Source organism: Salvelinus fontinalis, chromosome 17 (assembly GCF_029448725.1).
Source record: "Salvelinus fontinalis isolate EN_2023a chromosome 17, ASM2944872v1, whole genome shotgun sequence".
In the NCBI taxonomy this organism is placed as follows: Eukaryota; Metazoa; Chordata; class Actinopteri; order Salmoniformes; family Salmonidae; genus Salvelinus; species Salvelinus fontinalis.
This window is the reverse complement of record NC_074681.1, coordinates 11992745-12018899: the sequence shown is the minus strand read 5'-3', so window position 1 is coordinate 12018899 and position 26155 is coordinate 11992745. Positions and strand designations below refer to the sequence as shown.

The 26155-nt window shown below is 41.8% G+C and overlaps 3 protein-coding genes across 3 annotated transcripts; 1 reads left to right on the top strand and 2 right to left on the bottom strand.

Moving 5' to 3' along the window:
- Positions 1-452: 452 nt before the first annotated feature.
- LOC129813699 (5-beta-cholestane-3-alpha,7-alpha-diol 12-alpha-hydroxylase-like) lies at positions 453-2810 on the bottom strand. Its single transcript, XM_055866125.1, has one exon. It carries the CDS (start codon positions 2754-2756, stop codon positions 1218-1220), a length of 1539 nt encoding a protein of 512 aa, XP_055722100.1. The 5' UTR covers positions 2757-2810; the 3' UTR covers positions 453-1217.
- A 15789-nt stretch (positions 2811-18599) lies between these two features.
- Positions 18600-20431, bottom strand: LOC129813697 (atypical chemokine receptor 2). The gene is made up of 2 exons (XM_055866122.1): positions 20055-20431; positions 18600-19946 (listed from the first exon to the last, which is right to left on the bottom strand). Exon 2 carries the CDS (start codon positions 19929-19931, stop codon positions 18813-18815), a length of 1119 nt encoding a protein of 372 aa, XP_055722097.1. The 5' UTR covers positions 19932-19946; positions 20055-20431; the 3' UTR covers positions 18600-18812.
- Positions 20432-21252: 821 nt separating this feature from the next.
- On the top strand, positions 21253-25401 carry LOC129813698 (HIG1 domain family member 1A, mitochondrial-like). Its single transcript, XM_055866124.1, has 4 exons — positions 21253-21383; positions 21895-21969; positions 22725-22859; positions 23584-25401. The coding sequence occupies exons 2-4, from the start codon at positions 21900-21902 to the stop codon at positions 23673-23675; spliced, it is 297 nt and encodes a 98-aa protein (XP_055722099.1). The 5' UTR covers positions 21253-21383; positions 21895-21899; the 3' UTR covers positions 23676-25401.
- The last annotated feature ends 754 nt before the right edge of the window (positions 25402-26155 follow it).

Sequence of the window (26155 nt, the reverse complement as noted above, 5' to 3'; positions counted from 1 at the left end):
CAGTAAACGTGTGGTCAGAATTAGGTAATCAGATCCAGCCTACTTTGTCAGAGAATTGACAAGCTTTTGTTCTACTAGGACCATAGCAACACTGTAGGGTTTCACACATACATGTATTTGTAGGAGTATGCATCACCCTTTTATGTGCACAGTAAGCTTAGCATATGACAAAGCTTCCTTCTATCTAGCTTACTAGTTTAGCTGTTGGGGAGCTATGTGTTGAATCTGTGGGATGCTTCAACCCCAAATAACTCCAGCCAGTCTCTACCAATGCATTAGAGGCAAGTTTCGCAGTACACCTGAGCCTTTCTCAGGACACATCTGTGGGAGCTAGAATATAGTATTGATCGACACAGTTTCCCAGAGTCACAGGTCATTGCTCACTTAGCTTCACCTCTGCCAATACATCCAAGGCCACATTTCATGTGCACAATAAGACTCGTATGACAATCAAGGCTTTAAAAGCATATTTTATTTTATTTGACAGGAGGAAAAAAACACAAAGATGTAATGCTTAACATTACAATGTTATTCAAAGAGCAATGGTTCTTATATTGCAAGATGATGAGCTGTCTTGTTTGCTAAATTAACAAATGAAATTGGCAGTGGCATAGTGTACATAGCCATAGAAGCACTGTGACAAACACTGAATGTACAAAACATTAGGAACACCTGCTCTTTCCATAATATAGACCGACCAGGTGAATCCTGGTGAAAGCTATGAACCCTAATAAAGTACAATCTGATTTGCTGGGCCTGGCTCCTCAGTGTGTGGGCCAGGCTCCCCAGTGGGTAGGCCCCTGCAATCTAGTACACAGCAGTATCTTAAAATAATTGTCAACTCAACTCCTACATGCAGTTGGTTCTGAACATCTGTGCATTTCTAATACTATCTGTAAACCAGCTTTACAGTCTTTATTTCTTTCTGCTCATGTCAGCTTTCCATTTTGCAATGTCTGCTTTCCAGCTGACTCAAAACTAATCCTTAAAGAATTTTTTTTTTGAGAGACAAAGTTGAAGATTTTTCCTCTAATAAATACAACAATTATATCCAGTATTGTAATACTGTACCACTTGTTGCTGTACTATGCACTCTAGATAAAGTCATGTTTAGGCACAAGCTAGTTTATAATAATCAACATCAGATTAACAGCTCGGAAAATTGACATTTACATTGAAAGTGTTGCTAAAGGCTGGTTTGTGTCAGTCACTCAGTTTTAAAACCTGAGTCTGTATCTAAACTGGATGTCTTTGGTTGGCTGCATGGACCCAAAGCCCCAGCGCTTTATGTCAATATCAGGTATCTTTTCCTCTGGGTTCTTGAGCTCAAAGTCAAAGTACGTGAGCATGAGGAAGACAAACTGCTTCAGCTCGTTGGTGGCAAAGAAGCGCCCAGGGCACATGGTGTTCCCAGCACCCCACGGCATGTTGTAGTACTTCAACTTCTTCCCACCTTTGTAAAAATCTGTTTTTTTACCCCCCTCTGGGGTCAGGAAGCGGTCGTACTTAAAGGTGAGTGGGTCGGGGTGGACCTCTGGGTCAATATGAACAGCGGTGTAAGGGAAGAGGGCCACCCTGTCTCCCTCCCTGATGCGGTACTCATTTCCGTCAGACATCTTGAGGGACATGTCCTGGAGCACGGCCCTGGTGAGGACAGGGGCAGCCGTGAGGCGGAGGGTCTCTTCCACAGCGCTGTCCAGAATGGGCGTCTTCAGCAGCATGTCCCGGGTCAGGTCGATGAGGGGTCCACCGTGCTTCACCTCCTGGTCTGTCTCCTTCAGCACCTCCTCCACCTCCCCCTGCACAGCCTTCATGGCCTCTGGGTGCTTCATGAGGTAAAGGAGAAGCCAGAAGGCAGCAGGGCCGGTGTTCCCCTGGGAGGCCCAGAGGAGGAGGAACATGTACCTGTTCTGCATGAAGTCCTCCATGCCATGCTCTTCCCTCACCTGCTGCTGCTCGCGCACCCAGCCACTGATGTTATCCTTAGTCCTCACCTTCTGCACTGACAGCATGTTCCAGAACAGCCTCTTCAGCCTCTCTGCCTCCCTCTTCTCCCCCGGAGGCAGGACCCCGTAGGCCAGATTGGGGAAGAGCTGGTCGTACTTACGGAACTCACGGAAGAGCTCCTGGGACTCCTCTCTGTCGACCTCTTTGGCTTTCTCTAAGCTCCCCGTGGATTTCGGTGTCTCGTTACCAAACAGAGCCAGGTAGCCTGCCCTGAAGACAATATTGTAGCTGTAGTTGAACAAGCCATCCTCATTCCAGGTCTTATTTTTATCATGCTTTGTCCCTACACTGTGCAGCATTAGATTCTGTAGGTTGCTCATCATGGCCTGTGTCATTACCACTAAACCATCCCCCATCAGGTGCTTGTTGCTGGACATCTGCAGAAACTTGTGGTCATTCTCCATGGAGTGGTAACCAAACACTTTCTGCACCAGCTGCTTTGCGAATTCGGTGAAGTCCAGCTTGGCGCGAGCCTCCTTCACGACCGTCCCGAAGGACAGAGGGTCCATGAGGAATGTGAAATAGAATCCTCCCAGCTGTATGGTGAAAATATCCCCATGCTTCCTCTTCATCCTCTCCAGAAACATTGCAGTGTCCCTACGGAACTCGAGGACGTGGCCCAGCCAGGGGATTGGGCCCCGGTCCAGTGGGGGTTCACCGGGTCGACGCTGCCTGAAGGCCCCAAGGAAGTAGAGGCCTCCCAGGACAGAGGCTAACAAAGCCAGAAGGATTGGAAGCAAAAAGCCCATGTTCTTTCCTCTTCGTTCTCACTGAGCCAGTCTGGGGCACAGAGCAAATTCCTTTGTGTTGAAGATAGCCATGCTCCTCCCCTTCCCTAAGCACTGTGGGAGTCCCCTTAGTTTACTAAATCACTTTTACAGACTCAGGGAACCACTATAGACTTTGGTGTTTTGGACTGTTTTAGTCACTTTCTTTTACAACACTCAGCTATGTTCAGTACCGTAGCCAAAAATGTATAAACTTTTGGAAAGAATAGAATGTAAACATTGTGTACCATACATGGACAGATCTAACCATGCAGTGATGAAACTACACTGTTCCTGTCAGCAGTTAATGAGTAACTAGATTGCGCAATACCCAAAAAGTACAGAACAGTCCTTGGTGTTCCAAGGTTGTTGAAGCGTTAGGTATAAAGGTCAATACGTTGATATAATTGTGTATTACAGTTCGTAAAATGGATGTAAAATTGAATGTAATAAATGTATCACTAGTCACTTAAAACAATGCCACTTTATATAATGTTTTCATACCCTACATTACTCATCTCATATGTATATACTGTATGGGTGTGTGATGTATGGTGTGTGATATGTGATGGGTGATGGGTTCTTAACCCTCTGCTACTGTGATATCAATGTGAAATAATCTACAGTGGATCTACTATACCATCTACTGCATTTTGCCTATGCCACATGGACATCGCTCATCCATATATTTATATGTACATATTCTTATTCATCCCTTTACACTTGTGTGTATAAGGTAGTTGTCATAAAATTGTTAGATTACTTGTTAGATACTACTGCACGGTCAGAACTAGAAGCACAAGCATTTCGCTACACTCGCATGAACATCTGCTAACCATGTATATGTGACCAATAATTTTTTTATTTTATATTAAATATTAAATATTTAGAAATGTACAATAATTGTGTTTCATAATCCTCCTCTTACATACTGTATTTGAAATATAGGATTGATAGTCCCCATGTCCTTAATGGTTTGAGTTAAAATACTTTTACAAAGGGAGACCGGGGCTAAAAGTAAAACTTTTTGCCTTTTGCTTATTTATGAAAAGATTGTTTGAGTTAGATAAATAAAAATATTATAGATGTCTCAGCTACCATTACACACTACTCTACGTTTCTAGGACATACCAGTCATTTACAATTCAACCGAGAGCGGCGGAGGTGAAATGTTACAAGTGACCCTATGGATGGAGTTAAATGTAACAGGCTGCAGGATTAAATGTAACACTCTCTTCAATGGTAAAAATTATGGGTAATTGTCCCCCACTATGAAACCGAGAGGGGGACAATGGGTCTGTCTCTGTCCGCACATTAGTAAAGGGATATCAAGTCAGATGAACAACTGAATGCATTCAACCGGGGAGCATTTGCATTTGGGGGTCAACTGCCTCACTCAAGGCCAGAACAGATGATTTTTCCACGGTGCCGGCTCAGAGATTCAAACCAGTGACGTTCCGGCTACCAACCAGAGCTCTTAGTACTCTAACAACCTTTTCTGCAGTGTAAGAGGCAGAACCAGTAACTCAGTGAACTTCGGCCACTGGCAGTGCTACTGCAGGCCTAGTATCATATCAGCCAACACTTCCCAGCTGTAGCTTTGCCATGCAGTGTTGTCTCATGCAACAATAGCTGACACCAGAACTGCATATTTATGGCTCTTGCTCCTGCCACCGTCTAAGTGATATTTCATGACTAACACTGTAATAATGAGATCAAGGTGTTCAAGTCAGCTCGTTAGTGCTGATTTATGGTTTTATGTAGACTGTTTGATAATAAGATAATACTCAGTTTTAAAAAGATAATGCTGATTTCATAAAAAATATCACTTTGATACAGATATTAGGCCAGAAAAGACAACACAATAATGATAATACAACAACTCTGTCACACCCTGATCTGTTTCACCTGTCTTTGTGATTGTCTCCACCTCCCTCCAGGTGTCCCCATTAGCCCCTGTGTATTTATACCTGTGTTCTTTGTTTGTCTGTTGCCAGGTTCATTCATTTCGTTAAGCCTACCAGTGGTTTTCCCTCTGCTCCTATCTCTCGATTGGTCCTGTTTCCTATTTTTCCCGGTGTTGACAATTCTGCTTGCCATGACCATGAGCCTGCCTGCCGGCCTGTACCTTTGCCCCACCTTTCTGGATTACTGACCTTTGCCTGCCCTTGACCTGCCTTTTGCCTGCCCCTGTTCGATTAATAAACTGTTGTTACTTCGACGTCGTCTGCATCTGGGTCTTACCTGAAACGTAATAAACTCAAAGAAGATATGTGGTGTATAGATTCATTGACATCCAATTACTAATATTGAATTGCTTGTTATTAAATATGATAGGGGACAAAAATACTATTTATTCTGGTGTATTCACAGGAAGGGATAGAATATGCCCTTTTCTGTATGCAAAGAACAATCTTAATTCTTAATGCAATAGGTTTTATTCATTGTTACTGATACAGAATGTAATTTCTATACAAACGTGTGTAAGCAGTATGTAATTTCCACACCACATCTGGTTATGCCAGTGGATGTTTTAAACCACTAGGTGGCATCCATGTATCTGAATGGTTGTGCGTGCACACGCTGTCTCAGGGTAGTAGGCCACTGCAACAATATGACAAAAGGCTCTCTATTGTATCACTACACAATCCTTAGCCTAGCCTGTAACAAATGCTACAGCATTTATTTGAACTTTCTTTCTCGTTCAAAAGTGATTCAGGGTGACAAGGTCGATGACCTTGTTGCTAATCCACTTTAGTAGTGTGCCAACAGATAACTGGAGGATGACCTGAGGTACCCTTTAACGGGCTGATGACACAAGTCACCCTTTAACTCAGGTTGACATTTATTGACAAGAGTCTTGCCCTAGAGGCAGAACAAACTGTAATAACGAGATCAAGGTGTTGACGTCAGTGTGTTAGTGCTGATTTATGGTTTTATGTAGAGTATGTTTGATAACAATATAATACTAATTTCTAAAAAGATTATGCTGATTTCATTCAAAAAAAGTCACTTTGATACAGATAATAGGCCATAAAATACATGATAACACAATGCAATAATGATAATACAATAACTCAAGGACGATTCGTGGGATATGAACTCATTGACATTCAATTACTAATATTGAATTGGTGGTTATTAAATTTGATAGGGTACAAAAATCCTATTTATTCTGGTGTACTCACGGGAAGGGAGAGAATACACACTGTGCTGTATACAAATAACAATCTTGTTCCTTGATGCAGAGTTGGGAAGGAACCGTAAGTAACCATTTCAATGTTAGTCTACACCTGTTGTTTACAAAGCATGTGACAAGTGAAAATTGATTTGAGTAGTTTCCGCTAGATGGGCCAGCTGCAACGTCAAAATTGTCAATATGTAAAAAATTCAGGAAAACAAACATGTGTTTTTTTGGTCTTAGGCATTAGAGTTAGCATTGTGGTTAAGGTTAAAGTTAGGGTTAGGTTTAAAACAGATGTTATGGCTGTGCCAGCTCTTGACCACCGTGCAGAGCAGCCTCCAGGGCAACATTGATTGATTGTAGTCTGCAGTTTGAAGGTAACTGACCAACAGAAACAGTAACGGTCGGCGTCACCGGTCTTCTAGCCATCGTCGATCCACTTTTCATTTTCCATTTGTTTTGTCTTGTTTTCCTACACCCCTGGTTCTCATTTCCCTCATTTAGTGTTGTGTATTTAACCCTATGTTCCCCCCATGTGTCACGTTCCTGACCTGTTTTCTGTTGTGTGGTATGTGTTTAATTGGTCAGGGCGTGAGTTTAGGGTGGGTAGTCTATGTTATGTGTTTTCTATGTTGGGTTAATGGGTTGCCTGGTATGGCTCTCAATTAGAGGCAGGTGTTTGGCGTTTCCTCTAATTGAGAGTCATATTAAGGTAGGTTGTTTCACATTGTTTGTTGTGGGTGGTTGTCTTCCGTGTCTGTGTATGTTGCGCCACACGGGACTGTTTCGGTATGTTTGTTCGTTCGGTTTTTGTGTAGTCTGTTTTTCCCTGTTTGTGCGTTCTTCGTGTTACATGTAAGTGCTTACGTTCAGGTCAGTCTACGTTGTTTTGTTATTTTGTAAATCCTTCTAAGTGTTTGTTTTCGTTTTTCGTCGTTAGCTTTATTAAATCATTATGTATTCACAACCTGCTGCATTTTGGTCGAATCACTACTCCTCCTTTTCAGATGAATAGGAGGAGGAATTCCGTTACAGAACCACCCACCAAACCCAGATCAAGCAGCAGGTTAACGGACAGCAACGACAGCAGCAGTGGGTCAAGGAGGATTGGACATGGGAAGAGATTCTGGACGGAGAAGGACCCTGGGCAGACCCAGAGGGGTGTCACCGTCCCAAGGCGGAGCTGGAGGCATCTAAAGCGGAGAGGCGACGATATGAGGAGGCAGCACGGAAGCAAGGCTGGAAGCCCGCAAGTACAACCCAAAAATTTCTTGGGGGTGGGGGGCTAAAGGGTAGTGTGGCGAAGTCAGGTAGGAGACCTGCGCCAACTTCCCGGGCTTACCGTGGAGAGCGGGAGTACGGGCAGACACCGTGTTACGCAGTAGAGCGCACGGTGTCTCCTGTACGTGTGCATAGCCAGGTGCGGGTTATTCCACCTCCCCGCACTGGTAGGGCTAGATTGAGCATTGAGCCAAGTGCCATGAAGCCGGCTCTACATATCTGGCCACCAGTACGTCTCCTTGGGCCGGCTTACATGGCACCAGCCTTACGCATGGTGTCCCCGGTTCGCCTACGTAGCCCGGTGCGGGTTATTCCACCTCCCCGCACTGGTCAGGCGACGGGGAGCATACAACCAGGTAAGGTTGGGCAGGCTCAGTGCTCAAGGGAGCCAGTACGCCTACAAGGTCCGGTATATCCGGCGCCACCTTCCCGCCCCAGCTCAGTACCACCAGTGCCTACACCACGCACCAGGCTTCCAGTGCGTCTCCAGAGCCCTGTTCCTCCTCCACGCACTCTTCCTATGGTGCGTGTCTCCAGCCCAGTGCCTCCAGTTCCGGCACCACGCACCAAGCCTCCTGTGCGTCTCCAGAGCCCTGTACGCACTGTTCCTTCTCCCCGCACTCGCCCTGAGGTGCGTGCCCTCAGCCCGGTACCTCCAGTTCCGGTACCACGCACCGGTCCTATAGTGCGCATCGAGAGTCCAGTGTGCCCTGTTCCTGCTCCCCGCACTAGCCTTGAGGTGCGTGTCTCCAGTCCGGTACCACCAGTTCCGGCACCACGCACCAGACCTACTGTGCGCCTCAGCAGGTCAGAGTCGACTGTCTGCCCAGCGCCGTCTGAGCCATCCGTCTGCCCAGCGCCGTCTGAGCCATCCGTCTGCCCAGCGCCGTCTGAGCCATCCGTCTGCCCAGCGCCGTCTGAGCCATCCGTCTGCCCAGCGCCGTCTGAGCCATCCGTCTGCCCAGCGCCGTCTGAGCCATCCGTCTGCCCAGCGCCGTCTGAGCCATCCGTCTGCCCAGCGCCGTCTGAGCCATCCGTCTGCCCAGCGCCGTCTGAGCCATCCGTCTGCCCAGCGCCGTCTGAGCCATCCGTCTGCCCAGCGCCGTCTGAGCCATCCGTCTGCCCAGCGCCGTCTGAGCCATCCGTCTGCCCAGCGCCTTCTGAGCCATCCGTCTGCCCAGCGCCTTCTGAGCCATCCGTCTGCCCAGCGCCTTCTGAGCCGTCCGTCTGCCCAGCGCCTTCTGAGCCGTCCGTCTGCCACGAGCCATTAGAGCCGTCCGTCAGTCAGGAGCCGCTAGAGCCGTCCGTCAGTCAGGAGCCGCTAGAGCCGTCCGTCAGTCAGGAGCCGCCAGAGCCGCCAGCCAGTCAGGAGCTGCCTGAGCCGCCATCCAGTCAGAAGCTGCCAGAGCCGCCATCCAGTCAGGAGCTGCCAGAGCCGCCATCCAGTCAGGAGCTGCCAGAGCCGCCAGCCAGTCAGGAGCTGCCAGAGCCGCCAGCCAGTCAGGAGCTGCCAGAGCCGCCAGCCAGTCAGGAGCTGCCAGAGCCGCCAGCCAGTCAGGAGCTGCCAGAGCCGCCAGCCAGTCAGGAGCTGCCAGAGCCGCCAGCCAGTCATGAGCTCAACCTGCTGCATTTTGGTCGAATCACTACTCCTCCTTTTCGGATGAAGAGGAGGAGGAATTCCGTTACAATAAACAATTCCACACAAAGACATGGTGTAAGTGCTTGTGTACATGTTGACTGGTGCGAGACGGGTTTTGTTACCCATGTCTTGTTATTCATTATGCCGTTGGTTTTGCTATTAAACTGCTCCGGCTATTACCTAGTTCTGCTCTCCTGCATCTGACTTCCCTGCCACCGGTTATGCACCCCTTACACAGTCATTTACAATTCAACCGAGAGCGGCGGAGGTGAAATGTTACAAGTGACCCTATGGATGGAGTTAAATGTAACAGGCTGCAGGATTAAATGTAACACTCTCTTCAATGGAAAAAATTATGGGTAATTGTCCCCCACTATGAAACCGAGAGGGGGACTATCGGTCTGTCTCTGTCCGTACATTAGTAAAGGGATATCAAGTCAGTTGAACAACTGAATACATTCAACCAAAATGCATCTTCCGCAATTAACCTGAATCAGAGAGGGGGGCTGCCTTTATCAATGTCATCGGCGCCCGGGGAGCATTTGCATTTGGGGGTCAACTGCCTCACTCAAGGCCAGAACAGATGATTTCTCCAAGTTGCCGGCTCAGAGATTCAAACCAGTGACGTTTCGATTACCAACCTAATGCTCGTAACCCCTAGGCTATCTGCGTACTTCGTATCTCAGACATCACTGGCCCGATTTTGACAAAACTTGGATGAAATGTGTCTTGTCATCGATATCCGACATTTACCAAAATTAAATGTTGGATCTCGATGACAAGACACATCATTCACCCAGGTTTCGTCAAAATCGGGACAATGGGGGTGCTGTAGTAATAAACTGAAGTTCCACACTTCAGTCATGACATGTTGTAGATATATGCAGCCCCTCATGAGCAACAACTTCCCATAAGAACCTATAATCTCCACACATAGACTTTCTGCAAATTAGACTTTTTGTCCCCTACCAAACTTTGAACAAGTATATCTCCTGCCCTGTTTTCACTAATAGTAATACTAGTAATATAATAGTGAAGACATCAACACTATGAAAAAACACATATGGAATCATGTAGTAACCAAAAAATTGTGAAACTTCTTCAAAGTAGCCACCCTTTGGCTTGATGACAGCTTTGCACACTCTCAACCAGCTTCATGAGGTAGTCACCTTGAATGCATTTAAATTAACAGGTGTGCCTTGTTAAAAGTTAATTTGTGGAATTTCTTTCCTTCTTAATGCGTTTGAGCCAATAAGTTGTGTTGTGACAAGGTAGGGGTGGTATACAGAAGATGGCCCTATTTGGTAAAAGACCAAGTCCATATTATGGCAAGAACAGCTCAAATAAGCAAAGAGAAATGACAGTCGATCATTACTATAAGACATGAAGGTCAGTCAATCTGGAATATTTCAAGAACTTTGAAGGTTTCTTCAAATGCAGTTGCAAAAACCATCAAGCGCTATGATGAAACTGGCTCTCATGAGGACCGCCACAGGAAAGGAAGACCCAGAGTTACCTCTGCTGCAGAGGATACATTCATTAGAGTTACCAGCCTCAGAAATTGCAGCCCAAATAACAGACACATCTCAACATCAACTGTTCAGAGGAGACCGCATGAAATCAGGCCTTCATGGTCAAATTGCTGCAAAGAAACCATTACTAAAGGACACCAATAAGAAGAAGAGACTGGCTTGGGCCAAGAAACACAAGCAATGGACATTAGACTGGTGGAAATCTGTCCTTGAGATTTTTGGTTCCAACCGCCATATCTTTGTGAGACGCAGAGTAGCTGAACGGATGATCTCCACATGTGTGGTTCCCACTGTGAAGCATGGAGGAGGAGGTTTGAAAGCGTGGGGGTGCTTTGCTGGTGACACTGTCTGTGACTTTTTTAGATTTCAAGGCACACTTAACCAGCATGGCTACAGCATTCTGCAGCGATACACCATACCAACTGGTTTGCGCTTAGTGGGACTTTCATTTGTTTTTCAACAGGACAATGACCCAACACACCTCCAGGCTCTCTAAGGCCTATTTGACCAAGAAGGAGAGTGATGGAATGCTGCATCAGATGACCTGGTCTCCACAATCACCCGACCTCAACCCAATTGAGATGGTTTGGGATGAGTTGGACCGCAGATTGAAGGAAAAGCAGCCAACAAGTGCTCAGCATATGTGGGAACACCTTCAAGACTGTTGGAAAAGCATTTCAGGTGAAGCTGGTTGAGAGAATGCCAAGAGTGTGCAAAGCTGTCATCAAAGCAAAGAGTGGCTACTTTGAAGAATCTCAAATATAAAATATATTTTGATTTGTTTAACACTTGTTGGGTTACTACATGATTCCATATGTGTTATTTCATATATGTTTGTCTTCAGTATTATTCTACAATGTAGAAAATTGTACAAATAAAGAAAAACCCTTGAATGAGTAGGTGTGTCCAAACTTTTGTCTGGTACTGTACGTCTTGTCATTGACATCCGGCATTTACAAAATTACACTGATTGGCCCAAGGGGGGTGCTATAATAACATAGAGGGGAAAATACTTTTGTTTCTCTTTCTCATTAATCCATGCAACATACTCTACGTTTGAATAATTGTCACTAATTTGTTCAAGGGGGGACGCTTTATCATGGATTGTGTGGTGTGACATGTTTTTACTGTTGCCTGGATGAAAAATTGTATGATTTGAAACTGCTATTTGGATGAAAATACAAAAACGGAGTAGCCAAAATGTATATATATATATATGATACTTTTAGTATTCAACGGTATGAATTAGTCTTTATCATGTTTCTAAGGTATTGTCTTAGTTGTACTGGGAAACTTGATGTAAAGAAGTACAATTTTATATAATTCTTTAAATGTTTCTAAATACTATATTAAATAGCATACACTTTAGGTGAGGGGTCAATTGTAACATGTGTAATCTGAGCAATAATTATTATCATCAACTCTATCAATAAAAATACCTCTTCTTATAGCTAAAAATGATATATGATTTATATGTAGAATATTTACGAGTACTCCTAAAACTTCTCAGGTATGTAGACACTAACCAATCACCAGCACATTGAATGACAGCTTTCTATCTGGTTTCCTATTTGAGTTATTTAACTGTTACAACTTACCCTGTGTTACTTTTAGCCCCAGATTCCCCTAAGTACTTTTACAATACATTCAGATCTCTATCTTGTGTGTGATAAAAACAGTGTTATTTTTTCCCTCAACAATGTTACAGGCAGATGACATCTTTACCACGCATCAAGGTACGCTTTATCTAACAGATAAGTCTAATGTGAAAAACTGCTCTCTTCCTGAAAGGGAATCTAACTCTAGGCCATTGAAATCAACTTTCAGGGAGTTTCATAGTTACTTACATTGTAACAGATGAGGATGTTAGCACAAGAATGACCAATTCATAACACATTGTTGGATGTTCTGGATATTTGTTAATACTGTCTCTAATACCACAATGTCTTTCTGAACTTCACAAATGTAGGTGCCATAACAATTTATAAAGAGGAATTGATGTGCTGCTGAAATGTAGAAAACAAGAAAAGTATAATATTTTGGATCTAAAAATAGTAATCTGTGAAACCTTGAAACACTCACCCTCCAAGTTTACATTTCGCTACAGTGTACGAAGTATGGACTCATTTGGATGTGTGAAAGTCCATGAACTTCAAACCTTAAAGACATCCTCCAACGATTGTTTTACTTTTACAGTTGAAAAGCGATATCTCAAGTATAAATACAGTAAAGTACACACACTAAAGGGTCAAATACGTTTTGAGCAAAATAGTGTGTTTTAGACAACTGCAAACTTCAAGGCATTCGGGAGTTGGTCTGATGGGATGTGTGTGATGTCACCGGCCTCCCACCTTGCTTGAGGAACACTAGAGGAGCAAAAGCGAACAAAGGAGGCAAGCCCATCCCCCAACTTGCACCATGTCATGACTTACCTGGACCACCTATTGAGATGTGCCTTTTGTTAAGTAAATCAGCTGTTAAATTACTTGAAGAGGAGACTGGAGTGCCACTTTAAGTTTAACTGTAGGGTGGCAACGTACTAAGCATGAACTTCCTTCATCATAATATCACTTTGAAACCCTGAGTGATGATTGAGGAAAACCATACACATAAACATACCATAAACATCACACTATACTATCATGTCAGTGAGGAGCCTAAAAACACAGAATTTTAGAAAGGATCCGCGTTAATTTCTGTTCGGACATGCCGCCCCCATCTGGCCAAAAATGATAGTATACATTTGTTTTGCTATACATACACACAGCGAGGCAGGGTTTAACGTGAACAAGCCCCCGAGTAGCATACATCCATAGGGTACTCCCGTTACTCATATCTTAAATTACTTACTTTGTTCATAACCCGACAACTGCTGTATTCATTTTTTTATTCATTCTATAAACATTTAGGATATGCTTGGTTGGCCATTTTTCATACTTCCACGCCGTCTTAATCCACAAACTACATCATTCCTAAAAACACTTTCATTCGAAACGTAAAAATATTAGCATGAACAGATAGACTGTCGCATGGAATGTACGTCTCGATTATCAGCCAAAGAGACGATTAGAGTGGCGGAATAAGTATCTTTCAAATAATGTGTTGCTGTGACCGCCAAGTATGTTAATAACGACATGTGGGGCTGCTGAAAACGTTTATTGAAACGACCAAAAAGTGTCAGTTGTTTGCAGCGGATGCCGCCAAAGTTTGACTATTTACATGGAAGTAATGGGAATACCCTACTGCTGTACACTACTCGGGTGTGTGGTCACGTTACGGCTCGCCATGTGTATCTATACCACCACTGATCATACATTCTTATTTACAAAGGGGTCACAGAAAAATGGTCCGTGTTGTTTCCATGTTGTAGTATAATCTCTTTGAGACTACTTGTCAGTGATTGTGTCCTGGCAGGAATTGGAGTGGAAAGTCTGATGGGTCAAAGTTGCTTCCTGTTTTGTTTCATACCCCTATGATGAACATTGAAATACCTCTTGGGGAAACAGGAATTGAGATGTCTCTGTGACAAATTACTTACATAACAAATTAAAATGCTGTAGGCTACATTGAGATTTGTACCAGTTTTATAAACTATTATGGTGAGTGACAATTTTTGTATTATTCATTACACTGTGTGATAGAAAAGTTCAACTAATAAACATCTTTATTGTCAGTATCTTGACAATATAACCCTTGTATATGAAATCAAATTATTTTGAAAAGAATCTAAAGGAAAACTGAGTTATTTTCTCTTGGGACATGCCATCTGGCCAAGAATGATAGTGTACATTTATTTTGCTATAGATACACACAGCGAGGCAGGGCTTAACGTGAACACGCCCCCGAGTAGGATACAGTCATAGGGTACTCCGTTATCTGAAATTAATGACTTTATTCATAACCAGATAATTCCTGTATTCATTTTTTATTAATTCTATAAACATTTAGGATATGCTTGGTTGGTCATGCTTCATACTTCCATGCCGTCTTAATCAACAAACTACATCATACCTAAAGCACTTTCATTCGAAACGTAAAAATATTAGCATGAACAGATAGACTGTCGCATGGAATTTACGTCTCGATTATCAGCCAAAGAGACGATTAGAGTGGCAGAATAAGTATCATGCAAATAATGTGTTGCTGTGACTGCCACGTAATAACGACATGTGAGGCTGCAAAAAACGTTTATTGAAACGACCAAAAAGTGTCAGTTGTTTGCAGCGGATGCCGCCAAAGTTTGACTATTTACATGGGGGTAATGGGAATACCCTACTGCTGTACACTACTCGGGTGTGTGGTCACGTTAAGCCACGCCTCGCCGTGTGTATCTATACCACCACTGATCATACATTCTTCTTTACAAAGGGGTTACAGAAAAATGGTCCGTGTTGTTTCCATGTTGTAGTATAATCTCTTTGAGACTACTTGTCAGGGATTGTGTCCTGGCAGGAATTGGAGTGGAAAGTCTGATGGGTCAAAGTTGCTTCCTGTTTTGTTTCATACCCCTATGATGAACATTGAAGTACCTCTTGGGGAAACAGGAATTGAGATGTCTCTGTGACAAATTACTTACATAACAAATTAAAATGCTGTAGGCTACATTGAGATTTGTACCAGTTTTATAAACTATTATGGTAAGAACCACATTTTGTAATATTCATTACACTGTGTGATAGCAAAGTTCAACTAATAAACATCTTTATTGTCAGTATCTTGACAATATAACCCCTGAATATGAAATCACATTATTTTGAAAAGGATCTGAAGGAAAACTGAGCTTTTTTGTCATATGGCCAAAAAATACCATTATTTTACTACACCACCACTTTTGACCAGTACAATGGTCCATGTGGTTTGAATATTATTGACTGTCTTCTAATCTAGAAGATATTTTAGAGTAGTTCAATCTCTTTGGGTCTACTTATCAGTGATTGTGTCTTGCCCTGCTGTCAGGAATTAGGGGTCACAGTACTATGGTCCATGTTGTTTTCATATTATTGACAGTCTTCTAGGAGATATTTTAGAATTGTTCAATATGGTCTACTTTCAGTGATTGTGTTCTGTCCTGGCAGGAATTGGGGTGGAAAGTCTGATGGGTCAAAGTTGCTTTCTTTCCACTACGACCTTAGAAGTACCTCCACGGGATTAGTCTGCGACAAATTACTTTTAAACAAAAAATTTAAAATCTGATGCAATAGGCTACATTGAGATTTTCAGCAGTTTTATACATATATTCCTTGAATAAGGTAGATATCCTCTACCTAGATACAGTGCATTCGGAAAGTATTCAGACCCCTTGCAAAGCTTTTTTCAGGTCTCTCCAGAGGATGTTAGATCTTGTTCAAGTCCAGGCTGTGGCTGGACCACTCAAAGACATTCAGAGACTTGTCTGTGTGCTTAGGGTTATTGTCCTGTTGGAAGGTGAATCTTCATCCCACTCTGAGGTCCTGAGTGCTCTAGAGCATGTCTCCATGAAGGATTGCTCTGTAATTTGCTCCGTTCATCTTTCCCTTGTTCCTGACTAGTCTCCCAGTTCCTGCTGCTGAAAAACATCCCCACCGCAGGATGCTGCCACCACCATGCTTATTAGGGATGGTGCCAGGTTTCCTCCAGACGTGACGCTTGGCATTCAGGCCAAAGAGTTCAATCTTGTTGTTTCAAATTGTCTGAGTCCTTTAGGTGCCTTTTGGCAAACTCCAAGCGGGCTGTCATGTGTCTTTTACTGAGGAGTAGCTTCCGTCTGGCCACTCTACCATAAAGGCCTGATTGGTAGAGTGCTGCAGAGATGGTTGTCCTTCTGTAAGGTTCTCCCATCTTCCCAGAGGAACTGACTAAGGCCCTTCTCCCCCAATTTTATTGCTCAGTTTGTCCGGGAGGCCAGCTCTAGGAAGTCTTGGTGGTTCCAAATTTCTTCCATTTAAGAATGATGAAGGCCACTGTGTTCTTGGGGACCGTCAATGCTGCAGAAATGTTTTGGTACCCTTCCCCAGATCTGTCCCTCGACACAATCCTGTACAGACAATTCCTTCGACTTCATGGCTTGGTTTTTGCTCTGACATGCACTGTCAACTGTCAGAACTTATATACACTGCTCAAAAAAATAAAGGGAACACTTAAACAACACAATGTAACTCCAAGTCAATCACACTTCTGTGAAATCAAACTGTCCACTTAGGAAGCAACACTGATTGACAATAAATTTCACATGCTGTTGTGCAAATGGAATAGACAAAAGGTGGAAATTATAGGCAATTAGCAAGACACCCCCCAAAACAGGAGTGATTCTGCAGGTGGTGACCACAGACCACTTCTCAGTTCCTATGCTTCCTGGCTGATGTTTTGGTCACTTTTGAATGCTGGCGGTGCTCTCACTCAAGTGGTAGCATGAGACGGAGTCTACAACCCACACAAGTGGCTCAGGTAGTGCAGTTCATCCAGGATGGCACATCAATGCGAACTGTGGCAAAAAGGTTTGCTGTGTCTGTCAGCGTAGTGTCCAGAGCATGCAGGCACTACCAGGAGACAGGCCAGTACATCAGGAGACGTGGAGGAGGCCGTAGGAGGGCAACAACCCAGCAGCAGGACCGGTACCTCCGCCTTAGTGCAAGGAGGTGCACTGCCAGAGCCCTGCAAAATGACCTCCAGCAGGCCACAAATGTGCATGTGTCAGCATATGGTCTCACAAGGGGTTTGAGGATCTCATCTCGGTACCTAATGGCAGTCAGGCTACCTCTGGCGAGCACATGGAGGGCTGTGCGGCCCCACAAAGAAATACCACCCCACACCATGACTGACCCATCGCCAAACCGGTCATGCTGGAGGATGTTGCAGGCAGCAGAACGTTCTCCACGGCGTCTCCAGACTCTGTCACGTCTGTCACATGTGCTCATGTGCTCAGTGTGAACCTGCTTTCATCTGTGAAGAGCACAGGGCGCCAGTGGCGAATTTGCCAATCTTGGTGTTCTCTGGCAAATGCGAAACGTCCTGCACGGTGTTGGGCTGTAAGCACAACCCCCACCTGTGGACGTCGGGCCCTCAGACCACCCTCATGGAGTCTGTTTCTGACCGTTTGAGCAGACACATGCACATTTGTGGCCTGCTGGAGGTCATTTTGCAGGGCTCTGGCAGTGCACCTCCTTGCACTAAGGCGGAGGTACCGGTCCTGCTGCTGGGTTGTTGCCCTCCTACGGCCTCCTCCACGTCTCCTGATGTACTGGCCTGTCTCCTGGTAGCGCCTGCATGCTCTGGACACTACGCTGACAGACACAGCAAACATTTTTGCCACAGTTCGCATTGATGTGCCATCCTGGATGAACTGCACTACCTGAGCCACTTGTGTGGGTTGTAGACTCCGTCTCATGCTACCACTTGAGTGAGAGCACCGCCAGCATTCAAAAGTGACCAAAACATCAGCCAGGAAGCATAGGAACTGAGAAGTGATCTGTGGTCACCACCTGCAGAATCACTCCTGTTTTGGGGGGTGTCTTGCTAATTGCCTATAATTTCCACCTTTTGTCTATTCCATTTGCACAACAGCATGTGAAATTTATTGTCAATCAGTGTTGCTTCCTAAGTGGACAGTTTGATTTCACAGAAGTGTGATTGACTTGGAGTTACATTGTGTTGTTTAAGTGTTCCCTTTATTTTTTTGAGCAGTGTAGATAGGTGTGTGCCTTTCCAAATCATGTCCAATCAATTGAATTTACCACAGGTGGACTCCAATCAAGTTGTAGAAACATCTCAAGGATGATCAATGGAAACAGGATGCACCTGAGCTCAATTTTGAGTCTCATAACAAAGGATCTGAATACTTATGTAAATAAGGTATTTCTGTTTTTTACATTTGCAAACATTTCTAAAAACCTGTTTTTGTTTTGTCATTATGGGGCATTGTGTGTAGATTTATGAGGAAAAAATAATTTAAGCAATTTTAGAATAAGGCTGTAAGGTAACAAAATGTGGAAAAAGTCAAAAGGTCTGAACACTTTTCAAATGCATTGTACATAGCCCTGATAAAAAAGAAAATCTGTACTGGCATTATGAAACTGAGTTACAGGAAGGGAGGACACCACTTTATCCTTGTAAGATAGCCAAGAGGTTTAACTGGTGTCACACATATGCTGAGTGACTTTATTTTATTTCTTTATTTTTTTTCAGTACACTGTGTGATAGCAAAAAAACTGCTCAAAAATTAAACATCTTTATTGTCATGTATTTTGCCAATATACCCCCCCTATTTGTACAATGATATACTGTATATGAATACAAGGAATAGAAGGACACAAACACACTGTAAATAGAGAGTGATAGTAAATAATCCAATTAACTCCCCAGGTATAGTTAACATGTCCTAATGTAAACAGTTATTTGTGCAAAACCATTTCAACTCTTATGGAGGATTATCTCTGCTCTGTGTTTATTGATTGATGAGTATTATTCTCTAGGTAGCTCTGAACTGCTTGTAACTCTATCACTCCACTCTGAACTGACATGGACTTTGTACTATCGGAGCACTCCAGCACATACTCATCACTGGTTCTTCTTCTGCATTTCCCCCCACACATCTTAGCAAAGCCCTTCCAAATCCTCTTGTTGACAAAGGCATACACAATGGGATTTACAAAACCATGGCTATAGGCAATGACCTCTGTAACCTGAATGGCGAAATCCAGATGTAGGCTTGTGGCACAATTAGAAATCACATGCAAGTGTTGCAAGGAGTGTAAAAAGGACACAATGTTGTACGGGAACCATAACACAAAAAATACCACAACAACTATCATGACCAATTTCAGACTCTTTCGTCTCGGTCCCACTTTAACCTTCGCTACAGCACAGCAGACTCGCAGGTAGCAGAAGAGCATGATCAGAAAAGGTGTGAGAAACCCAAAGACGTTCAGCTGAAACTTCATGAGAATCTTCCACAGAGGCAAGTGATTTTCCTCTCCAAAAGGGTACATGCAAATCTTCTGGCCGTGAAACTCTTGTTCCTGAACGAAGGTCCAATGTGGAGCTGCTGCTAAGATGGAGAGGCTCCACACCACAAAGCACACTAAGGTGTTTTCCATAGGTGTACAGTGGTTCCAGTTGGAAAGAGTCCATACTACACTTAAATACCTATCCACACTTATACAAGTGATGAACAGGATACTGCTGTACAAAGTAGTGATGTAAATCGCAGTAACTGTCTTGCAGGAATCATTGCCAAATATCCATTCATTATGGGCATATACTGCCCAAAAAGGGAGTGTTAATGCAAACAACATATCAGAAATCGCCATACTCATAGGAAATGTTTTTCTATGATGTTTGGATTTGATTAAAGTTGAAATAAAAAGTATATTTACTATAATGCTGAGGGTGCAAATGATAATGTAAGAGACGGGTAGAAAAATTCTTCCAAATACTTTGACGTGTGCCTTTTCACAAAGTCCAAAGCCGTCCAATGGTTCATCTCCATAATCATAATAATGGCTGTAATTATAATCATCACTCAGTTCTGAGATGTTTAAATCCATTATCCTGTTGTATATCTAAGGAGGAGAAATGTGAAATACAGACTTCAGACAGATGATATACCATCAAGAAGAAGAAACAACATTCCTCTATGATGTTTTATGCATGCAAAAGAGTAGGCTTACCTCTGGAAACAAAAGTGTTTCTGAAATCCTAAAAGCCAGTAGTAAAGGTTCTGTTCCAGCAATACAAAAGTGCCTTTAAGTAATAAGCACTATAGGTATGACAAAGTAAGCAGTTCGTCTGAAGTAAGAAGGCATTCCTGTTTCCTGGTATTTGTCATTACCTCTTCCTCTTACAAATAAGAGGTATGTCAAATCCTGTGTTTTTTTTAACTCTTAATGGAAACTCAAAATCTGAACTTATCAAACAGCATATTTGTGGAATAAGTTCATAGAAATTGATAATGGATAGTTAAAACCTCTATTTAAACATGTCACAAGATACTATGTTGATGTTTTGCCCCTTTAGAGTATCCTATCACATGACAGGATGTAATTTAAAAACTCTATTTCCAATGCAACAAAAATCCACTATAGACCCTCTTGGAAACATCTGAATTAAATTATAGGTTTATAGGTTTGAACTCAATGACTCAACGATTTACCTCTAGACCTATACCTCTATAGACCTAACTTGATTCTATTTTATGTATAGATAGGGTATAGACGTTTATTATTTTGAATATTTAAAACATGAACCACCTGTGTTTTTAGTCAATTCTATCAATGTCTATAGACCTATGATAGATATTTGAGTTGTATAAAATAATAATTTAATGGAAATCGATTCACAGCACGAGATGCAAAATAACTAGGGCACATTCTGTTCTAGCACGTGGCGAATCCGCACATCGGATGAGACAAGCTATTTTAAAACACCACGCCCCCCCCCCCCCGTTTGGTTTTGCACTCTGGGAAATGGCGTTTCAATAAACTTTAAAACGACGTTTATGTAAGTGTAAATGTAAGTAGCTCAAAAATAAATGTATACTCTGATCCTTAAATACATACGTACACATGTGTATCTCGGAGTTAATAAACACGTTTTATTTGGAGGTATATGCTCTGTTATAACCGATTTTGTAATCCCCCCGTACTACAATTCATACAGATTTTCTTCTGTGAACGACTTAGTTTATTTGCAGCTCTAGTTTATTATTTTCCAGGGAATAATAAATAAATGTACCATAATAAAATGTACCATAAACAAGACATAATAATCAAGAGATTGAACAAATTAATTTTAAAAAGGTTGAGAGGTTTTTATTGGCTAAACGTGTGAGATAATTCAATGGAAAAAGACAGCCTACGTCACATGTGTGTGAAAATTTTACCTCATTTTGGACTGCTGTTTGAGTTGCTCAATGTAAGGACAGCGCAGTGTCTATTTGCTGTGTAGCGCATACAGAATCAGTCCGGATCCATTATCTTCAATAGAAGTTTGACAAAACGGTAAGAATAAATGTTCATTCTAATGTCGGATGTTGTCTTTATTTAGGGTATGACAAGTGATATTTACTATGAAACAGTTTCCTTTGACCTTCATTCAAAAGTGTCATCGACGTGGGAACTCTTATATAGCTAGGCCAAAATGAATGAATTATAATGTTATTCCGTATTACATTATCACATTGCTTTAATCTCTGATATTAACTATTAGGTTACATCCTAACAGTCCTTGAAATATATCGACGTTTTGCTGTATTTTCCAAGAGAACACCATGTTACTGATATCCGAACTTCTACTTCAAGTTATTGTATTATTGGTTTTACAAGCTCAAATAGGCCTACTGAGACCTATAAGTATGTCCCAATATTTTCCAATAATATTACTGCTAATAGCCTATTTAATGTAATTATCTGTGTCGTTGATGTAGTGAGACAATCATTGTGAATAACGTCTTTGGTAGACTTATGTTATAAAGTACAGTACCTCTGAGTAATTATAATTTTCTGGTTTCAGCCAAGATGTCTGCATATGACGAAGAAGAATCTAAGTTTATGCGAAAGGTGAAGGAGAATCCCTTTGTCCCAATAGGTGAGTAGTATAAAATGTTGTTGTATGTAAACCCTGGATTGCTGATGCAATGTATTGGCCATATTGTCACTCCCCAGAAGAAGCAGTCTCCATAGTAATGAAAGTTGGAATTCTAGTGTTTCAATTAAATGTTTCAAGGACAAAATTGCATGTATTAAGTATTTTGTTGTTGTAGTGCGGACAGTGACATTAGAACTTTATAAAAATTATACTTTAAGGAAAATGTTTAAAATTATTTTTAGCTCACATAATATGTAAAAGTATGCATTAAAGTCTCTGTAATAGAATGAACGTGGCAAAAACAAATGTAGACATTGACAAATTCATTTCCATTGCTTCGAAAATATTTTTTACAACGGTAGGGGATTGCCAAGATGGTGGCTTTAAACAGTGCCCCATGTCAGTCATCTAGTGTATACTACCAATAATTTATATACACAGCACACACAACCACACCTGTAGCCCATATCCATCATAGTTTTCTCATGCACCTTTATGGACCTGCAAATTGTTTGTTTTTTGTTTTTTATTGATGTAGATATTGACTGTATGTCTTCAATTGCCATTGTCCTATATGCCCAGTCCTTTATATTGTGTAACTCTGTGTTGTTGTCTCTTCACACTGCTATGCTTTATCTTGGCCAGGTCGCAATTGTAAATGAGAACTTGTTCTCAACTAGCCTACCTGGTTAAATAAAGGTGAAATAAAAAAAATATTGTGTACAATTTTTTTTTTTTTTTTTTTTTTTTTTTAGGGATGGCAGGATTCTTTTCCATTGTGGGCTACAGACTTTACAAGTTGAAGAGCCGTGGAGACATGAAGATGTCAGTGCACCTTATCCACATGCGTGTTATGGCCCAAGGATTTGTGGTGGGAGCTATGACCATTGGTATGTACAGTATTACAGGCTGTTGGACCCTGTTGACACCTAGGGGCTGTTCCAGAAAGCAGGATCAATAAGTAAGCCAGGTAGCTAACTGTCCCAAAAATAATGAAATAACTTCATATTTGAGAAATATTAACTTTAAATAATTGACTCGACAACCAACAACCCATATTCAAGTTTAGCATTCTAAATAATTTAGAAAATCAAGAGCTATATTTATCAAAGTTTGCTGGGTAATTTAATGGTCCTGCTTTCTGGAACACCCCACTGGTATTAAACTTGAAATCTGTATTTGATAAAATACCTTTGTGTTCACACATGACCTTTAAATGTGTCATGTGTCCACATTGTGATTGGATGAGGTTGTAATGTTATTTAACGTTGCAGGCACCAGTTTTCTGGCACATGCCAAATTGAAATATTTTTGCACAGTGTTGTAAGGTTTCTGGCGAAATGTATCTGTCCCAAAACAGATTTGGCTACTGATCAGATCGCACAGGATGTGGAAACTGTTATTTTGATACATTATTATTCTAGATATAAACTAGTCTGAAAGCCTTTCACCCTGCAGATGTTGTCATTATGTTGCTATGTTACATGAAAAAGTTTACCGTATGAAATGTACACTTTCTTATTTGATAGTTACAGCAGCTCCAATACAATGTAATTTTATTTACCAGTTTTGGAAATTATCTTTAGTTAACATTTTCTTCCCTCTGTTTTTCAGGTGTCATTTATTCCATGTACAAAGACTACATTGTGAAGCCAAGAGAAGAACTGAAGGCATTGCAACAGCAGACTGCATTTCAACACAAATAACCCGATAAATTAATATGGACTCTTTTGGATTTATATTTTGTATGTCCCCTTAATATTATCTCAGTTTGCCATAAGTTGTATATCTACACATCTTTCCCACATATAACACACCTCTTAATGTACTAGATAGTTTTAAGGAATTCTCACTCAACAAGAATGTTTACTGCACTCTTTTTATACGAAGATGCCGTGCCTTACCTCAACTCAGTTTTGTGTGTGTTTCCTGAGGGTTGTCACTTTGATGAGACATAGATATGAGCCAACTGTAACTGCCTGAGATGGTATTGCAGCTTAGTGACACACAAAACATGATATATGAGATTATTGTGAATGCAAGTCTGTTGAAGGTACTTGGTTGACTAGAGGACAAGTGGTAGTGGAAACTCACATTCTAAAAAATAGTTTTAGATTTTAAGAGAACAACATCCCAATATTTTGTCATGTTGTATGAAATATTTATTGCTAAGGATGTTAGTTACATCTGGTTATCAAATGAGGAGCAAACAGCCATTTGATGCTATAAAACGGGTACTCTTACCCTACAAGGTCCGAAGCCTGCTGGTTCTATTCTACCTGACAATTAATTGCACGCACCTATTGTCCCAGCCTCTGACTAAAGGGGAACAATGAAAAAATACAGTGGAACTGGCTTTGAGGTCCAGAGTTGAGTTTGAGGGCTATATAACATGCTCTGGATCAGCAAAGGCTATTAGGTAGTTTGAGTTGAAGTGACTGTTGGTACAAGACAACCAGCTGTTATTAGGACACACAGGTCTTGGTCAACAACCACTATTCCAATCGTCACTCAATGCTTTTCTGGATTTCCTTTGGAAGGATATTTTATTGTATTTGTTTATTTTATTGGTTGATTGTTACATTATTTAGATTCACTCTATTATTAAAGCTGCAATGTGTAACTTTTTTGGTGACCTGACAAAATTCACATAGAAATGTGAGTAATCGATTTGTCACTCATTGACAGCAAGTCTAGCGGTAGATCTGTTCTATGTGCACTATTTCTATGCTTTCCACTTTTAAGTTTAATTTTTGCAACTTTTACTTTCGGTTTTGTGTACCAGCTTCAAACAGCTGAACATACAATATTTTTGCCTGTGTGTAAATACATTTCACAGCAGTTTAGACGGTACAATGATTCTCTACACTATACTTGCTTGTTTTGTCACATACACTGAAATTAGACAAACTATTAGAATTTTTACGATTTAGCAACCAGGAAATGGCGGAGCGATATCTGCCTAGTACATCTTTATGTATTGCATTTTACCAATGAAAAATGTGTTGCACCTTACTATTGTCAAATGGCCTTTACTTATGAGTGCAATAAAGCATCCCCCTAATAGGTGGTAGTGACCTGTGACCTGATAATAGGAGAGGCTAACACACTCTATTAGTCTGGCACTCGGACTACCTAAATCAGGATCTCAAAAGATATCCTTGTGTGATTTTTGTTTTCTGATGGAAAGATAAATTGATATTCTGTAATAAAGTGGTCTCACACAGCTAATGGCTGAATTGTTTATACAGAGTAAGTAATTGGTCAGTGGGCCTATAATCATAACTTTGATGGAACTGCATTTAAGGCATTGTCTACAAACTGATGATATTTTTACTATCTATGTTATAAGTCATTCTCTCTCCCAATGTTGAGTGCACTGGAACATATTCATCAACAATAGTGTGTGAAATAAATACAAATTATTATTAAGTGTTGTGTATGACAATATTACTTTAGGAAATCAGTCAGAAAACAATATTAACCCACTTCATCACACTCATTCTAATGTACTTTGGATTATTATGGGTTTCAATAATAACTGATAATGCTGAATGCACCGGCACACAGGTTGCCAAATCAAAATGGTCATGTGTTTGATTGAATGACGTAGGTCTACTGTATGTCTATGATTTGATCATCCAGTATGTCTGGCAAAAACATCAGACTGGACACGGGGCCTGGTCCTCTCCCCGCCTGTTGACCTCTTGCGCCGTGCGTGCCTCCAAGGAAGAGCACGTTGCCATGGAAATGATAGCATTCGATGGGAGTAGGAAGTGCGTCGCCACTACCAAAACGACAGTCCATGCCAATCGGGATCCGTGGGGGACGTCCACACTACCGTTGAAGTTAAAATTCAAGATGGTTAAGGGTTAAAACCTCTTAAGAATCGGACCCCTTTTTTAAAATTTGTCTAAAATGACATACCCAGACACAGCACAAACTGTAGAACCCGTTCTTACATTTGAATATAAAAATGGATTTTATCAAACAAAACTATGCTATATTTTATCTCTGGGACCCTCAGGATGACAAATCAGAGCAAGATTACTGAATGTAAGTACATTATTTACCTTCAGAGGTAAATGTATCAAACCAGTTGCCGTGATAAAGTTTTGTTGTGCACTCTCCTCAAACAATAGCATGGTATTTTTTCCCCTCACTGTAATAGCTACTGTAAATTGGA

What these genes read in the sequence shown, in the direction of transcription:
- LOC129813699 (XM_055866125.1), bottom strand. Translation starts at nt 2,756, where the DNA reads ATGGGCTTTTTGCTTCCAATCCTTCTGGCTTTGTTAGCCTCTGTCCTG.
- LOC129813697 (XM_055866122.1), bottom strand. Translation starts at nt 19,931, where the DNA reads ATGGATTTAAACATCTCAGAACTGAGTGATGATTATAATTACAGCCAT.
- LOC129813698 (XM_055866124.1), top strand. Translation starts at nt 21,900, where the DNA reads ATGTCTGCATATGACGAAGAAGAATCTAAGTTTATGCGAAAGGTGAAG. An exon ending in GAATCCCTTTGTCCCAATAG is followed by an intron (nt 21,970 to 22,724) that starts GTGAGTAGTATA and finishes TTTTTTTTTTAG; the next exon opens with GGATGGCAGGATTCTTTTCC. An exon ending in GGTGGGAGCTATGACCATTG is followed by an intron (nt 22,860 to 23,583) that starts GTATGTACAGTA and finishes TCTGTTTTTCAG; the next exon opens with GTGTCATTTATTCCATGTAC.